At 33.4% G+C, this 18930-nt stretch overlaps 2 protein-coding genes across 7 annotated transcripts in view; both read right to left on the reverse strand.

The window, feature by feature from the left end:
• The window catches only part of LOC141390238 (uncharacterized), a 95955-nt gene that overhangs the window by 44415 nt on the left and 32610 nt on the right, over positions 1-18930 (reverse strand). The window lies entirely within an intron of this gene.
• Positions 1-18930, reverse strand: part of LOC141390236 (GTP-binding protein Di-Ras2) — a 49817-nt gene that overhangs the window by 20977 nt on the left and 9910 nt on the right. The window contains exon 1 of one of the 6 annotated variants that reach the window (XM_073963032.1): positions 8418-8557. The exons of the other annotated variants lie outside the window; for them this stretch is intronic. Coding sequence (XP_073819133.1) covers positions 8418-8465 — 48 coding nt within the window. The 5' untranslated portion in view covers positions 8466-8557. Of the gene's footprint in view, positions 1-8417; positions 8558-18930 lie in introns of those variants that run through there. 6 annotated transcript variants of the gene reach the window in all.

An 18930-nucleotide genomic window follows, 5' to 3' on the forward strand; every position in this document is an offset into this window, starting at 1 on the left:
CCGTCCGTCTGTCTGGCTGGTGGGCACGATAACTCTCGAACGGATCAACCGATTCGGTCCAAAATTTGGCTTTCTTAATATTTTGTCCAAACTTAGTTTAAGTTCGAAGTTGGGTTATATTGGTCCACTCCGGTACCCCCCAGAAAAGTTCGAAAATGTTCGGAAAATTTGTGCTCACGATAACTCTTAAAGGGAGTAACCGATTTGGTCCATACTTTGCACAACGGGAAATTTTTACCAGACTTGGATGAGGTTCCTATATGGACTCAATCGGCCCTCTCCTTTGGGTACCTCCGGAAAGGTTCAGTTTAGGGTCTGTTCTCGAATCACTTTAATTTTAGTTTTATCATCTTGTATTCACTGTCCCCATACGACGGTACAAGTTTCATCCGGGGCAAGTCCATACTTTTTGAGAAAATAGTCTGAAAGGTGCAAAACATCCCTATGACACCGTGAGTAGTGGTTGGAGCGCACGAAAACTATCGAACGGATCTGCCGATTCGGTCCAAAATTTAGCCTTCGGTATATTTTGTCCAAACTTAGTTTAAATTCGGATATAATCCATATCGGTCCACTCCTTCGGGTACCTCCTCCACAAAAGTTCAAAAATGTTCTGAATGTTCTGTGCGCACGATAACTCTTGAAAGGAGCGACCGATTTGGTCCATACTTTACACATCCTAATATATCTGCCAGATATAGATCAGGTTCGAATAAGGACTATATTTGTACACTCCTTCGGGTACCTCCCACAAAAAATTTTGGATAAGTTCACTTTAAGACCTGTTCTCGAATCACTTTTCTGTTGAATCAACTTACATTCGCAGTCTCAAGTACGATCGTAAAAGTTTTTTCAGGTGCATGCCAAACTTCCTGAGAAAACCGCCCCAAAGTTGTAAAAACCCCTACGTCACCATATGTAGTGGCTGGAGAGCACTATCACTCTCGAACTGATAAACCGTTTTGGTCCGAAATTTGCATTCGTCATATTTTGTCCAAAATTAGTTTCATTTCGAAGATGGACAATACCCGTCCACAACTTCGGGTACTTCCCCCCATATTTAAAAATGTCACTAAAATGTTGTGCACGATATCTGTTGAATGGGGGAACCCAACTTTAGATCTCCTAATATTTTGCCCAAATTAAGTTTAATTTCTAAAGTGGTCCCCTCCCCCAAAAAGTTCAACATTTGTATCTAAGTGCAGTTTAGGGTCTGTTCCAAGATTCTTTGGAAATGTATCCCGATGTTGTTCGTTGTGATCCTGTTTACAGCCATATTATGTTTCCGTGGACAAGTCCATGCTCCCTGGAATACTGGTCCAAAGTTATAAGATGACCCACTGAAATGACTAATAGGCCCGAATCTATCGAAAAAATATGACTCTGAAAATAAGATCTATTTCCATAATGGCCTACGTCTATGTCGGCCCATACCTTTATGTACCTCCTCCGCAACACTTTTGAACTTTAATCGTAATCCACATTTTTGTCCAAAAAGAGCCAAAAAATTCTGAAAAGACCCTAAAATACATTCGATCAGTTCGTAGATGCAAGTTTCAATTCAAATAAGCTGTGAGTATATCTCTTTCGGCAAAGTGGACTGATACTTTTTTACTTGTTTTATTGTAATATTATAACCGCCTATATAACCATAAATAGCGAATGAAGGTATTAAAATACTTGAGGCACATTTTCTAACCGAACTACCTGTAATCTGTAAGCTTATTCTGTAACTTGTACTCGATAATTTGAATTTTTTACCCACAGGAATTGCGAAATTTAATTTGTTTTATTAAATTCAGCTTTATTGAAAAATATGACTGTACAAATTTTAAATGTTGCCCCAGCGACTGTCTTCCAAAAAAACGCTATATGTTCTAAAGAATAATTGTACTTGTGTGTAGCGTATGATTAATTTCTTCCAATTGAAAAAACACCGTATACGCCCCATTGTACAGTGTCCGATTTTCCAAAAAACCTGGCCAAAAATCGAAAAAAAAATTTATCAATTTACACTAAAAAGGATCAGATATTGTTTATAGGATCCCAGTGCGTGTAGTTATGAAAAAATATATACATTTCTTGTTTAATAAGTGGGTATAAAAGCAGGTCGAAGTGACCCTATTCTTTTTGTAATTGTAATGAAAGGTATGTGAAACGTATTTAAGATGTTCAGTGTCGCCAATGAATTGTGCGTTCTTTAATAATTGATGTCCGTACTTGTTATTTTTTTTTCAAGATCAATTTTCACAATAAATTATGAAAATAGTTGTGAGTAAGATCGAGTTGGGCCGTGTAATTTATCATTTCATAAAAAAGGAAGGGTTTTCTACCAATTTCCATCGAAACATCCTGCACATATTTGCACTTTTCGTTTTTATGTGATATTTTGTCTTGCAGGTTTATACAGATTTTCTTTCATTCAGAATGTCAGAATATAGTATAGGGTCACTTTTTGGCGTTTGAGCGTAATTTAGGGTTTTGATATATTTTAAGACTTATAGTAAAATTTTATGGCGAACAAATTTCTAGAATATTTTGGTCTGATCCGACCACATTTTATAGGAGATTTTAAAGATTTGTGGAAAAAGGGACCAAAAGGACCCCTTTTATGACTCGCACGAGGGTTAATTTTTTTAAGACAAATATTCCTTGCATTCTTGTCAGTAAAGTTGCCAAAGACATTATACACCTAAAGTGCAAGGAATCCAAGTGATCTTAACTCAAATATTACCAAAACTGTAGAAATGGTGGAAGCTTGCAACCCTATTTTAGTTTCTTGGTTTTTTTGGCAAAATTGATACCGATATTTCCTTGGTATGTAATGCAAATAGAGATTTCATTTCTTTGGTGACTTATAGTGAAATTTAGCTGAGAATACTACGGACTACGGGATTTTTCAGGAATTTTGTGAAATAATCAAAAACGCATAAGAATGAACATTTCTCAATCTTGTTTGGATCGTTTTAAGCGAAATAAAATGGATTTTAAGCGTCGTTTCATAACTGTTGATGAGACATGGATCCACCACTATACTCCAGAGACAAAAGAACAATCCAAACAATGGACTGAAGCTGGAGGAAGTGGCCCAAAGAAGGCAAAAACAATTCAATCGACTGGTAAGGTTATGGCAACGGTTTTTTGGGACTTCAAAGGTATTTTATTGATTGACTATCTGCAAAAGGGTAAAACAATAAATTCAGAGTACTATTGCAACCTTTTGGATCAATTAAATGTACAAATTCGAGAAAAACGTCTTGACTTACAACACAAAAAAATAAGTTTTCATCAAGACAACGCACCAGCGCACAAGAGTGTTTTAAAAATGGCTAAAATCAACGAATTAAAGTACTAGTTGCTTGACCACGCACCTTATTCTCCTGATTTAGCTCCCAGTGACTTTTACTTGTTCCCAAATCTAAAAAAAATCCTTGCTGGCAAGCGTTTTACCTCAAATGAAGATGCAATTACAGTTGTAAACCACTATTTTGAAAACCTTGAGGAAAACTATTTTAATCAAGTGTTAGAATTGCAAGAAAAGCTTTGGACTAAGTGTATTGAAGTTTCAGGAGATTATATTGAAAAATAAAACTATTTTTGAGAAACTAACTATTCTCTTTCATTGATAGGCTAAGAAGTTTCCGAACCGCCCTCGTAAATGAACACATTAATGATGCGATGCTAGGCCGGGTGATTTAACTCTGATAGTTTAAGAATGGTATTTGCATTGACCAGGGACGTACGCAGGGGGGGGGGCACTGGGGGCCCGTGCCCCCCCCCCCCCCCCCCCCCCGAAATGGTTTGGTCGACTAAATTTTTTTGAGCTACTTTAACAAATTATTACGATTTTTTCTCTAAAATAATTTTTGTTTTTAAAATTTCAAATGAAAACTGATATTATTCTGAAGGTTCTGTACTGAAAATGTACTTTGTCATCAAGTTGTCTAAGAAATATTTAAATTTTTTTTGTTTGAATAGTCTTTTTAGAGATACGTCCAGTAAAACTGAATTCCTTCTTTATGCCATGCTAGTGTTTTGGAATTCTGTAATGAATATAAAGGTCTTGAGGCTTTAAACTCATTTTGTATTCAAAACATTTACAAATTCAGTATTGTGCGGATTAGAAGTAAATAAAATGAAATGTCTATTGGACAATATGTACGACATATCAAGGGTTTTCCATGGAGTATATCTCGAAAAGCAGTTAGAAAATTGTTTTACTGCCTTAATCAAAATTTTGTATTCCTAGTTTATATTAACTTGTTGCTAAACAGTGGGATAAAATAATGTAGAAAAATGTATTGTTGTGCATTTTAAAGTGATAATATCTGCTCTAAATAGCTTGCCCATCTGAATTTTTTCCTGTCAATAACAAATTTGTAGCTGAAAACAACCGTAAACGAAATTAATGCTCAAACTTTCGTTTTATGGTATTGTATTAAAATCTGCTGTTATTTGTATTGTATATTACGGTGCTCTTGAGCCAGCTTTAAATGAAAGAAGCTTAGATCAGAAAATCGAAAAACAAAAAATTGCATTTTTAGGGTTTTTTAGTTTTTGACGATTTTGCTGGGAAACCACAAGCCCCATCATAATGGAACTAAAGAAAATGTTGTCTACAATATTGTTTTTATATGATATTTTCGTAGTTTTTACCATTTCTGAGATATAGAAGTTCAAATTTGGACAACTCACTGACTGTATCGTCGCCTTATAAAACAATGTCATGACTACAATTTCCCAACTTAAACTTATATATCTCAAAAATTGTACAACCGAGTAAAACAAAATACGAATCCCAATCTTGTAAAGATTTTTCACAGCTACACGATTTTCTGTAGTCCCATTTCGACAAGACTTACTGTTTTGAAGCAAATCGTGAAAACCTAACAAAAAAATCCTAAAAAAGTCGGTTTGGCCGACAGACATATACCCTCAGCCTATGTGAATTGAAAATTTCATCTATTGACAGCTGGAATGTATTTAACGTGTTTTCTGAATTTTATTGCCCCGTTAAAAGGGATATCGTGCATACCATTTTAGTGACATTCTATAAATATTGGGGGGAAGTACCGGAAGTTGTGGACCGGTATTGCCCATCTTTGAACTGAAACTAAGCTTCGACAAAATATGACGAATGCCAAATTTTTGACCAAATCGGGAGCAAATCGAGAGCTATCCAGCCACCACATATGGATTTTTTACACATTTCGGGCATATTTCTTAAAAAGTATGGACTTGACCCTGAAAAATATTTTACCGTCGTAATTGAGGCACCGAATGCAAGTTGCTTCAAAAGAAATCAAAGTGATTCGAGAACAGGTCTTAACGTGAACTTATCCGAAATTTTGTGTGGGATGTACCCGAAGGAGCGAACCAATTGAGTCCATATTGGAACCTCATTTAAGTCTGTTAGAAATTTTACGATGTGCAAAGTATGGACTTAATCGGTTACTACCTTCAAGAATTATCGTGCGCAGAATTTTTCCGAAAATTTTTGAACTTTTGTGGGGGAGGTACCTGAAGGAGTCGACGGATATGGTCCATCTTCGAACTTAAACTTAGTTTGGACAGAATATTATGAAAGCCAAATTTTGGACCAAATCGGCAGATCCGTTCGATAGTGATCTTGCGCACCAACCACTACACACGGTGTCATAGGTGCTTTTTTGCACCTTTCAGGCTATTTTCTCAAGAAGTATGGACATGCCCCTTATGAAACTTGTACCGTCGTATGGGGCAAATCTTGAGCAAAGTCCAATCCGATTTTTTCGAGACTTAGAGTAGGTTCGAATATGGATTATATCGATTCACTCTTTCAAATACCTTCAACACAAAATTTCAATTACCCGATTTGACGGAAACATCCTAAAATTACGTACATATCAAATTCTGAAACTTCTTGGGTATACAATTTATAGAAAAAAATTGGCTATGTAGCCCGTATTCGATCTGTTTATATATAAAAGTCTCAACTCACACAGGCTGAGGGTATATCGCTGTAGGCAAACCCGACTGTAACTTTTTACTTGTTTTCCAGAAAACAAAAGTGATGCATTTTCATAAGTTTGTCTCCGCTGTGCCGACAGGAGTGATTGGTCGTTGGAAAGTTTTTAAGGTCATCGAGTCCATAAACATCTAGTCGTACAATTAAGATAGAAATAAGTGGGAACAACAACCATTTATGTATCAGATGGAGTTTTTCGTCTTAAACTATTTTTTCAGGATTTAGCTAAAATGTTGCCGAGCGTTTTTAGAGATATTTTTTCGACCATGTGTTAGCGTGGTCTCAAACAGTACTGCGAGTTGGATTCGGAGTCTATGAGTCGTAGATTGCATCGCCCGGCTCCTGGTATTTTTTTTCTTTTTTTAATGTAATTTTCTGAATTATTAGTTGGCTTTTACGGACTCTATCACTTCTGGTAAAATAGTAAAGTTTTGGTGTTTTTATGCACTAAAGAATATTATTTTCTTACAATAATACAAAACTTTTTTAATAGCACTGAACTTAGTGTGTGATAAAGAAGAAACGGCGTTATGTTCAGATCGAACTGTTTATATCCTCCAAACAATGTATGTATGTATCTATTCGAAATATTCGCGAATGCAATCCCTGCGTTCGAACGTGGATCTATTTTCACCACTTTTTGCATGGAAGTTCTCCCAACAAAATGATTTCCAAAATCCATATTACTGACGATATTTTTAAAAACTATGCTAATAGCCTCGAAAATAGAAAAAATGTTTCGAAAGCTATTCGCTGCGGGATTTAGAACCCAAAATACCAAAATAAGAGCTAATGTGGTTGAAAATTCTGGGATACACCAAAACGTACATCTATATGGGTAATATTAATTTGAAAGATTTTTTAATTATTGCTTCATTTCTGTTTGAGAATTTGGTTAAAAACTTTTGTAAGGAGACTATGCCGAACGTGGTCTGATATGGTTCATCCAAGGACTAATATATTATAATCAGTTCCAAATTTTAATCTTGTATTTAAAATATTGTGATCTCTCTCTTTTGAATGTATATACTTTGTTTCAATATTGAATATACATAAAATCAATTAAAACCCCTTTAAAATAGCTTTACGTAACGATACACAACATTTTTAATTTTCATGATTTTTTGTCAAGTTGGGCCCCCCCCCCGAAATGAAATCCTGCGTACGTCCCTGGCATTGACCTGCATTAGTTGATGACTTATTTGTGAATAGCACTACAATTGAATTACTTACGTTCTTCTTTCTTTTCTTATAGATATTTTCTTTTATTTCTTTTTTAGAAATACAATATTCATTAAAAGAACTTCAAAAATCCCGGCACCCGGAAAAAATAAATCCCGGGATTCGGGATTTGGATCGCCATCCCTATTTGCTAGGTTATTAAAATTGACGCACATCAACAAATAATTACGCGGGGACATCCAGAGTCAAATGTCGATGTTTGTAGCCATTTAAATTTTTGTACATCTTGTAAAATGAATCATGAATGAAAATTGGTATGAATCATTTAAAAATTGGTGGAAATTAGTTAAACATATTTTATCTATTAGGTATTAAAAGTAATGGTCTGAGAATATTATTTTGGCATTGTTCAGTAGAATTAAACGTATCAAAAGATAATAAGCCATGTTGTGTTTCAAATCTTCAGATGTTCTGATATATTCACAACATTTGGCATACGTTTTTTTCTTTTTCTTCAGTCTTTACTTTATAGATTAAACTGCATTTTTAAATTTTCATAGATAACGCTGCTTCCCACAAGAATTATTCAAGGGTTCTTGTCCAAGACTACTGTTTTGTTGGGGTCCATGCAAAATGAAAATACAGTCGAACTTCTCTATAACGAACTTCCCTGTAACGATGAATGAAAAGTTAAAATAAACTTTGACAGCACTCTTGCTATAGGCAGAACTTAACGACCACTGTTTTTGGTGGCCCACTTACTGAAAAATATCATTAATTACCGAAATTATAAGCAACTTAATTTTACCGATTTTTTCGGTAACGCAAACAAAATTAGTTGGAGAATCGCACTTATTGTATAGAAATTTCAATAAATTATTTAAAAATCGTATCGAATCCTTTTATTTTCAATCTTTGATGTACCAAATACCTGCAACTACGGATTGTTGTATTGTATTCTTGTAATTGTACGACCAATAGGTTTAAATTCCGTTGTCTTATTCGAAGGCTGTAACATATATATTAAAAATACTCTTTTTTGGTTTCGACGACGAGATAAAGTCAGTTGCTGATGTTCGTAGAAATGGCCAAAATAAATTCACCATAATGATGGGTGCATTTGAATTTTGAAGTTATATCTCAAGTCGTAAGAGGCTCTTGTCGCATGGACACCGAAAATCAATATATGTACATGGGCTACAAAGTTTATATATATTTATATACATACTAGCGGACCCGGCGAACTTCGTCTCGCTATTAAGGAATAAAATTTCATACAAAAACTCAATTTTCGATTTTTCCAATTTTCCGACTTTTCCAGAGAGATTTTCCAAAATTTTCTTCCGTAAAGACCTTCTTCTTGAAAATACGAATAACCAAAGACGTATAGCAATAAAGACCCGAACAAATGCATTTTCCAAAAACATGTGCTAATAGTTCCACATTTTGGTTACAGATGGCTACACAACTCACTGGAATTGATAACAGCAATGCCAATCGTTTTTGATTCTTATTTCTCGCGGCAGAAAACATTAACGCCGTGTTTTGTGGCTGAAATTTATTTCTTCACTATTTTTTATTTTTTATTTAATAAAAAAGCAAAAGTCAACGCCGTAAAATTTGAGTTTTAATGTTTTTCTTGTTAATATTCCAATGAATAACAGTTTTCGTTTAACAGAATGTTGCTATGATGTCGTAGCAACAGAGGTTAACTCCCTCTACAGTTAATTTTTCACAATTGACTTTTCCTATCTTATAATATTGACATCTTTGTGATATATGAGTAAAGGACAAACAAATTTAGTTTCCATGAAGCCAAGGTTTGTACTACATATTATAATACGCGAACTATTGTTGTTTACCAGTAGCTATGACTTTTTCTGGATCAAATTAAGTGTTTACGAACAAAGCTCAAAAATTTAGCAAAAAAAAAAAAAAAAATTAATTAATTTGCGTGGAAGTTAGACCGCTTAAATGAGTAAACATAGGCAAAAACACGTTGAAGCTAACGAGTTTTTTACGTTGCTATTCGATTGCTGTTTAAACCATTCAAATGACGGACACCTGTCTAAATTACACTTCTAATGTATTACTTTTTAAAATTCACACAGTATCCACCTTTTATGAATGCTTACATTTTGAAGCCGGATTTTATTTGTTTTTTTGTATTTTTGATTAAATTGGGACGCGCATTCGGGTATTTCAAAAAACCTATTTTGGCCAAAGGCCAAAATTTAGTGCGATATTTTTTTCTAAAAAAACTATTTTTTAGTTTTTCGGCGGTCGGAAAAACTGTAGGCGAAGCTACATCGCAGCCGCCTAAATAAATGTTGCTGAAAGAAAACAATTCGTTGTATCGGAAAACCGGGAAAGTTATTTTGAAAATTTCGCGATTTTCACACATCTCAAACTGTATTACCCGATACAGTTTTCCTTCAAAATTATTCCCCATTTAAAAATAAATAGATGAAGAACTCCGACCTATTTTGCCTACATTTTCATCGACTAACTCACAGAATAAATTTGAAAAAATATTTAGATGTTTAGATTACGTTCATATTAAGCAAATATCACGGGTTGCGATCATTTTAAGACCAAGAGCAGCTTTCCTGGCTACCAAATTTACTTCATACTTTCCTCCAACGTAAGGTGACATTTGCTAAGTATCTTTGTCACCTAAAACTTCCTTACAACTGGTGTATATTAATTCAAAGTTATTTTAAGGACATAAACGTTGCAGTCCATGTACATATAATTTCCCTTTTCCATGGGACACGAGCCTCTTATGACTCGCCATAGAACTATAGAATTAATATGCACTCATCTCATTATGGTGAATATTTAGCGATTTCTATGAACATCACCAAATGACGACATCTCGTCGACGAACCAAAAGGAGATGTTTTTTATATAAATGTTTTAGTTTACGAATAAGACAAAATGGAATTCAAATCCTTTGGTTGCATAATGACGAGAATGCAATACAACAATCCTTAGTCGTCAGTGATTTTGAATGTCAAAAAAGAAAATAAAAGGGGACATACGATTTTTTTTAGTTTATTGATTCTATGGTATCTAATCGTTTCCTCGTTTAGTTATAAATCCCAATAAAATCTATTAAACCCGACCCTTTAAATGATTTAAACATTTCTAGATAAAATGTCCTTGGAATACATTACATGGCCCAAGGGACTTTCTCACTAACCCAAGGCGAATGAACTAATTCTTTCAGAAGAAAAGAACACGCAACATTGATCTTTCTGGGAACTAGGCTACCCAACATTAGGTTTTAAATACTGTTGCTTATCATAGCCAGGCATCAATAGTTGAGTGATGAGAAAATCATCTGACTGATTCAGATAGTTAATTCCATATTGGTTGTATAACTGAATCAACACAGCCTAGCCAGAAAGCCGAGATTTGAACCGAAAACTTTGAAAAGCTTAATTTTTCTCATTTATACACCAATTGCTATTGCTAAGAACGAAAACGTCAATGAAATAAATAAGAATCTAATACTCAAAATAGGAAAAAAATATTGGTGTCCGGTAAGAAAAATGTGTGATGATTACAGAGTCTACAATGTAAAAAATTCTAGTGTCCGGATTACCGCGTTGTCCGGATTATCGAGACTATACTGTATATATATATATATGAAACATAACTGTAAATTTGAAAAACCTCCAAAAATGTAAAAAATGGCCTAGATTCACTGGACACGTAATTAGCACACCTTAAAAGAATCACTAATTTTGTGAATAGTTCAATATTTTCGTCCATATTCAGTTTTAAATCAATTTCGTTTGGGAATAAGTTCCAGTCTGATTGTTATACTCTCCGCCAGTCACCGAAATTTCAGTGTCAGAAGGGAATTATATGGGGTACACCTTGAATCCCAAGGACTGATGGAAATTTTAATTTTTTTTAGTATTTGTCATCGATTTTTCAACATGTAAACAAATTCATTGATGCAAGTAGTTCATAGAAACATCAAATAAAACATCATATTCCTGTTCATCTCAGAAAATTTGCGAATAGTGGGATGTACCCACCAGCAGTGTGCTTCTGTAAAGTCCGTTTGACACAAAAATGTTCATTAAAACTGTAATATGATGATTTGAGCTATTGATTTTATAAATGCTTATCCATCTGGACTAAATTTTACCGATATGTCGTGATGTATGCCACGATGAACCTACGTTCATCTCTATACGACTTACGCAAATTTCAATAATTTTCTAAACTAAAGGCAAATTGGAGATAGTCTAGTGAGACCATTAAATTTAAAATCAATAATCGAGAAAACATTTATCTTGAACTAGAAAAATGCCCGCTACTTCGTCGCTTTGTTCGTTCGTCTATATTCGTAATAATTTAGGCATTCATAGCTCAGCCCCCAGATGACATACACATCTAATTTTTCGTATACCCGCACAGAGGGGAAATTTGTGTTAAAATTTGATCAAAAGCCCTAGAAAGCTCATTTATAGTCGGATTGATATAAAATTTTGCACCAAGCATATCTTCTGTACAAGGATTAATCCTATAGAAATCGGTCCAGATTTGGATGCAGCTTCCATATATATTCGCATCTCATATGAGATAAAAATGCACCAAAATCACTGAAATTTGACACATGCAACCTGAACTAGCCAACAAAAAACATTGAGCCAATTTTCAAACAAATCGGTACAGATGTATTTATAGTCCCATATACATATATTTAATTCCAAATTTTATTTTTTGAAACTTACTTAAATTAAATTTTTCTCAATTCACATGAGAAAAGCGTTAATGTTTCTGAATAATGCAAACATATTTGATAGGTGTTGGTTTAGTCTGATAAATAAGAGTCCCGGTTATAAGGCGGAGCAAAATTTAGTGTGAGTAAACCTTGCAATTCCATATAAAAATATTTCATATTTTAGTTGAGAAAAATTAGATTTTTTCGGAATGGCGCAAATATGCGCAATTTTTTATGATTGAATCTGATATTTGAGACTCAACCGCATAAAACATTAGAAGAAACTATGGTCGGGAAACGACGGGGAAATAGACTTTTTCACTATTGAAATTGTAGTAATCTTAAAAATTATCATAAAAAATTGTTATAAAGAGGATATGTATCACCATTATTAAAGAGCCAAGATGTAAAATAAATCTGAAAATTTTAAATGCTAATCTTGTTCTGAGACTGTACAAAAACAATAAATCTTGAAAAATATAAATTTTCGCGGAAATAATGTCATTTTAATGCTCACCTAATTTCTTAGTTTTCGAATATTTACTTTTTGTTTTCAGTATGGCTGAGTTCAATCGACTGCTGCATTGGATTGGTTAATCTTACAAAGTCGAGGATGGTTATAGCAAATGTAGAAAAGAGTCTGGTTGCTGTTTATCAACATTTTTTTCATAAAAAAACGATTTTCATATTTTGAGTTTTGAGCAACTTTAGGCCTATGTTTCCCCTCTGTGACCCGTTCCAAATATCGTTAAGGATTCCTCATTTAGAAATCAGCGCTCTACATTTGCGCTAAAGCGAGTAAATTGATCTACAAAATTTGACAATTCGTGTGAGAAGAATAAAAATTTTTACAAAAACTGGGGGTTAATATGTGCTCTGTTCCAGAACCTGCAGGAATCTACAAATTTTTACTACGATAACAATTTTCCCTTTATGTTATCGAAAAAAATAGTAAAAATTAGTAGATTATTGCAGTTCTGGAACAGACCAATGGTGAACACTGACAATTTTGATCTACTAATACCTTTTTGAACTGACATCCAAAGACATAAAGTAATAAAGACCTGACAAAATGCATGCAACAAAAAAATGTTTACGAAACTATGTATAGAAACATTACCCTTAACAGGTTGCAGTTAATTCAAAATCGCAACCAAGGAGGAAAATTTCATGTAATGGTATCAGAAACGAAACTTATGAATTCAAGGATCTATTCAAGAATAATTCCATGTCAATTGGATCGGTAAATTCGGATAAATACGTAAAAATGTATAAAAGAAAAAAATGTTATATCACCATATCGTGATATAACATTATGTTAAATTCAAAAGCCATTCACTGAAGAATGATAGCAAAAGAAATGTCTTATCTTGTTGTATTTATGTCTTTGTGACATCAAAGATGTCAATATTATAAGATAGGAAAAGTCAATTGTGAAAAATTAACTGTAGAGGGAGTTAACCTCTGTTGCTACGACATCATAGCAACATTCTGTTAAACGAAAACTGTTATTCATTGGAATATTAACAAGAAAAACATTAAAACTCAAATTTTACGGCGTTGACTTTTGCTTTTTTATTAAATAAAAAATAAAAAATAGTGAAGAAATAAATTTCAGCCACAAAACACGACGTTTATGTTTTCTGCCGCGAGAAATAAGAATCAAAAACGATTGGCATTGCTGTTATCAATTCCAGTGAGTTGTGTAGCCATCTGTAACCAAAATGTGGAACTATTAGCATATGTTTTTGGAAAATGCATTTGTTCGGGTCTTTATTGCTATACGTCTTTGCTGACATTTAATTTTCAGCCCTATTCTGAACGCATGGGAGTTGGGAATTTTTTCCCATTCCCACATTTTCGTATTCTGAATAAAATTTTGTGGGAGTTTTTTTCCCATTTCCCATCTCCCCTCATTCTGAATGAAGTTCGAATTGGGAATTTGTTCCCATGGGAAAAAAGTATACATTCTCTATCATGAATTGTGGGAGAATTTTGTGTCTTTTTGTGGGAAAAATCTCCCCAGCAAACAGTGTGGGAGTTTGAAAAAATTGTTCATGAAATTTCATATTTTTATGAAATTTCATATTTTAAGACATCTACACGACAAAATTATTGCAAATATTTATAATCGCCATGTGTTTGCTTAATAAAAGCATACAAAATGTACTGTAAAATATGTCATTAGTAGACTTCGGATTTTGCATATTCTTATATGATACAAAAACCTGCAAGAATCTAACATGTTTTACACGGATAAAAAAACAAAAAAAAAAAAATTAGTAGATTTGTGCAGTTCTGGAACAGACCATATGTATTGAAATACGAGAAAAAGAGTCATGGTTGATTCTGTTAACGCAGCACAGCAAGTAAAAACAAATCAATTTCAAAAGAATTTTTGGCAATAATTATTAAAATATATTGGAAAATAACCATAATACATACAATCTTTACAACTTTTATTCAATTTCGCAATATAATCTTCCGGTTTTTTAAATCAGTCGACTAACGTTCTATTGAAAACGTGTTAGTCTCCTCAACGACACGACAACTATCACACAAGCGTACATACATACCCAGCAAAATGTTCGATGACAAATCATGAGTTGAATCATTGGTGCAAGTGATATGTCATAGGTGAAAATTTAGGTGAATCACCAATGAAATTTACAAGGGAGTGACACACACTTTCACCAATTCATTGTCATAGCATTTGCACCAGTTCATTGTCATAGCATCTTGCACCAGTTCATCAACATAGCATCTTGCACCAGTTCATTGCCATGGCATTTTGCACCAGTTCATTGTCATAGCATCTTGCACCAGTTCATTGTCATGGCATTTTGCACCAGTTCATTGTCATAGCATCTTGCACCAGTTCATTGTCATGGCTTCTTGCACCAGTTCATTGTCATGGCTTCTTGCACCAATGCTTTGGATCCGGGTTTTCGCCAAAAATAAAATTTGCAATACAATTATGTAATTTGTTGAATTAATACGAATACAATGAACAGATGTTATTTTTCTTTATTTTGTATAAAATTTTCAAAACTATATATTATATTAATCTGCAATATCATATTTATCTCTTCCATGACTGCAAGATATTTCTTTCAAATTGGGGTTCGTTTTTCCCAATATTCGATCAATCTCTGAACCAAGCTCATCATTTGGGAAATCTAGTATAAATTTGAATTCTGTTATGTTATTTCAAAAGAAAAAACTTAGCCTGTAATAGTTACCATGTTATGGTCTCTTTTATACTTATTTTACCGATCTTCTACTTTTCTTCTCTAATTTTGGATGCCATGTTTTGTGATATCACATTCAATTTGGCCTTTACATTGGATTTTTTTCTTCCCTCGTGTCGCATAAGGTCAAATAGCTCGTATTCATATGCCGGTGGCATCTTTATCCATCCTGTTAACATGTCCCAACCAACCCAATAATTGCAGCTCGATACGTTTTACTATATCGGTGTTTGTCGGCTGGTGGAGCTCGTGGTTTATAGACCGGGTCTTTTCCATACTTCATTTTAATATCCACAAAAAGAAGCAGGTTTCCAAACACAAAATATATTTTTCTTTTGTTTTATAACAATTTACATTGTATTTTTAATTAAAATATATAAATTTTTGGCACTATCGATCACTTTCATCTGACTTTTATTTTCATTTTAACAATTACTTCAGCAAGTACACAATTATTCGGGTATTTGATAATTTATTGTGCTGGTAAATATCAATTTATTTAAACTCATGACAATATTATGACAAAGATCGGATCTTTTACCACTTCAAATTCACTCATGAAAATTCTATGAAAAAGATCGGATCTTTCACGACTTCAATTGCACTCATGAAAATTCGATGAAAAAGATCGGATCATTCACGACTTCAATTGCACTCATGAAAATTCGATGAAAAAGATCGGATCTTTCACGACTCCTTTCGCACTCATGCAAAACAACCAGTGAAATCATGATTTCACATGGAATCACTTCCATTTAATTTTGCTGGGTATATGCTAAATTATTGCAATGCTATTCCATTTTCCGAAATGCCTTTTCTTGAATAGGATCGTTATTTTTGAACGTAGAAGCTTGAAATTTTGCAAGGGCATGTGTTTTAGTTTTAGATTCATTCAAAAACGTATTTTATTTATTTTTTTTGAGATACGTTTTCTAAAATATGTAATAATCGAGAAAAATATCCGAATTTATCTTTTTCATTTTTTTTAAATATGCAAAATACGACTTCTAGCGATCATTAGGAATAAGTAAAACTAGCGATATATGTACGCGTTAAACTCCTAACTAAAATTATTCCGAATCAACATACAATTTTTAAATTCGTTGCAAACTTACAAAGTTCCTATTACTTTATACACAAAACTTATGTTTGCCTACTAATTAAAAAATGCTTACACCAATTCGCAAATTCTGAAGAAAATGTGCTTATTAGAACAACACCACACATCGTTGACTCCATTCACTTAAAAAATCCATAAATCAATGCACACGGTTGTTGAATTAAGTGAGTTGTGCTTTGCTAATCTAATTCATAAACCGCGAATTCAATGCAAATAGGCATTTTGTATTACAAAACAAAATTACATCCCCCCAAAGTATGCTATAATAATTTGGTGTAACTGATTTCGAATTTCGAAATTCCAGCTCCCATCATTTGCTGTTCCCACGTCGTTGAGAATATGGAAAACGTGGGAATGGGAAATTTCGCTCCCATGGGAAACAGTTCCCATGGGAATGTTCAGAATAGGGCTGTTTATTTAAGTACTGTTTTGTTCGAATTTCAAAAAAGACCTTACAACTCTATTTAACAGCGGCCTACATTTTAAATTCCACTCAATGTTCTATTAGAACGGTTTGAATATTTTATCCAAATTTTTTATCCCCATTTTCCAACCGAATTTTAGTATTTATGTTATCAAAATGTAGAAAACCTTTATTCAAAAGATGTTACCCTATATAACAGTTAATTTTTGATACATTTTATTTTAGGCCTTTTTATATCAAAGACATAAATACAACTAAGACTAGACAAAATGCATGCAACAAAAAAATGTTTACGAAACTTTGTATAGAAACATTACCCTTAACAGGTTGCAGTTAATTCAAAATCGCAACCAAGGAGGAACATTTCATGTAATCGTATCAGAAACGAAATTTATGAATTCAAGGATCTATTCAAGAATAATTCTATGTCAATTGGATCGGTAAATTCGGTTAAATATGTAAAAATGTATAAAAGAAAAAAATGTTATATCACCATATCGTGATGTAACATTATGTTAAATTCAAAAGCCATTCACTGAAGAATGATAGCAAAAAAATGTCTTATCTTGTTGTATTTATGTCTTTGTTTATATTCAGAGTGTCAAAACCTTCTTGTAAAACATTAGCCGCATAGATCTACCATAATATTACCCAGCAAAATTTGACGGAAGGGGTTCTTTGCGATGACGTGATTTCATGTCATCTTTTGCATTGGTTCAAAGGAAGTCGTGAAAGATCCGATCTTTTCATTAGGATTTGAACCAATGCCAAGGAAGTCGTGAAAGATCCGATCTTTTCATCAGCATTTGTACCCATTTCATCGATCCAATAGAGATGATGTTTGTGTTTTTATTTACACACCTGTTTATTTTCATTTTGGTATGTTCCAGTACTGCAAAAATCTACTAATTTTTACTATTTTTTCCGATAACATAAAGGAAAAATTGTTATCGTAGTAAAAATAAGTAGATTCTTGCAGTTTCTGGAACAGATCAAAGTTGTTAGAACTGTCGTCGTGATGTCTCACATTGCCTGCATATCAAACAACTAAAACTTCTAAACAATTGGTATTATATGAAGTCCCAACCATCGAGCTAAAAATAGAATCGGGCTGCACACATTGCTATTTTAAAAGTTCCCTTGTCTGTTCTAAATCTGACATAGAATGAAATCAATCAAATCTCGCTTCTTGGAATTTGGAAAAAAAGTCCGAAACAAAAAGAAACAAGAATCTGAAAATAAAGAAGAAACTACTTTTGGAAAGAAACAATTAAAAATAAATTATGGCCTGTTCCCGTACTTTATAAAGTGGTAAAAGTCGTAAAAGTTGTAAAAGTCGTAAACGATTTTCATATAAATTTTGTGTACGGGAACGCAAAATGTGTAAAAGTGGTAAAAATTGTAAAAACTTTTTAGTTCTGGAACAGAGCTTTAATTAAGCATAAATGGTATTTTCCATAAAAAGTCTCTCCTCCCGGTTCGTTACATTTTGTTCTTAGAGATCCCTAAAGCAAGCCGGGTTGTAGATCCCTACATATTTCCGTCACTAAACAAAAGAGTATAAATTACCAAAATGTTGTTATAAAATAACAAAATTATAAAATAAAAGTAATTTACGAAATAAAAATACTTAAAGGAGTGCATTTGGAGTCAATGTTGAAATCTGAACTGGTGATGGGAAGATAATTGAAAAAACCTTTTGTAAGATGAAAGAATATCAGTTGCGGAGAACGGAGGAAGTAATCTTTTGCGTTGCAGCGGTGGTGATTACATTGCAATTTTGGATGTAAACTTTTGAAAAACTAAACTGATAAATTAATTGTAGCTATTTCATGAATTCGTTTGAATTAATAAAGAGTTTTGTTTTTCATGAAAACCATATTTCAATACAGCATTTCCATTTTCCAAACAAGACAAGAAAATTTCATGCCAAGGGGTTGGTGAAAATGACATGCCAAAGCATTGGTTAAAATGACATGTCAAAGCATGGGTGAAAATGACGTGTCAAAGCATTGGTGGAAATGACATGGCAAAGCATTGGTGGAAATGACATGTCAACGCATTGGTTAAAATGACATGCTTAGGATCCATAAAAGAACGTCATCTTTTGGGGTCCACGCTCATATTAAATTCATCGATGAAGATGCTAAAAAGATGACATGCTAGATCACTTGCACCCATGATTGAATGTCATCTTTGGCA

Source organism: Musca autumnalis, unplaced genomic scaffold (genome assembly GCF_047663935.1).
Source record: "Musca autumnalis isolate F117 unplaced genomic scaffold, ASM4766393v1 scaffold_1, whole genome shotgun sequence".
NCBI classification, from domain to species: domain Eukaryota; kingdom Metazoa; phylum Arthropoda; class Insecta; order Diptera; family Muscidae; genus Musca; species Musca autumnalis.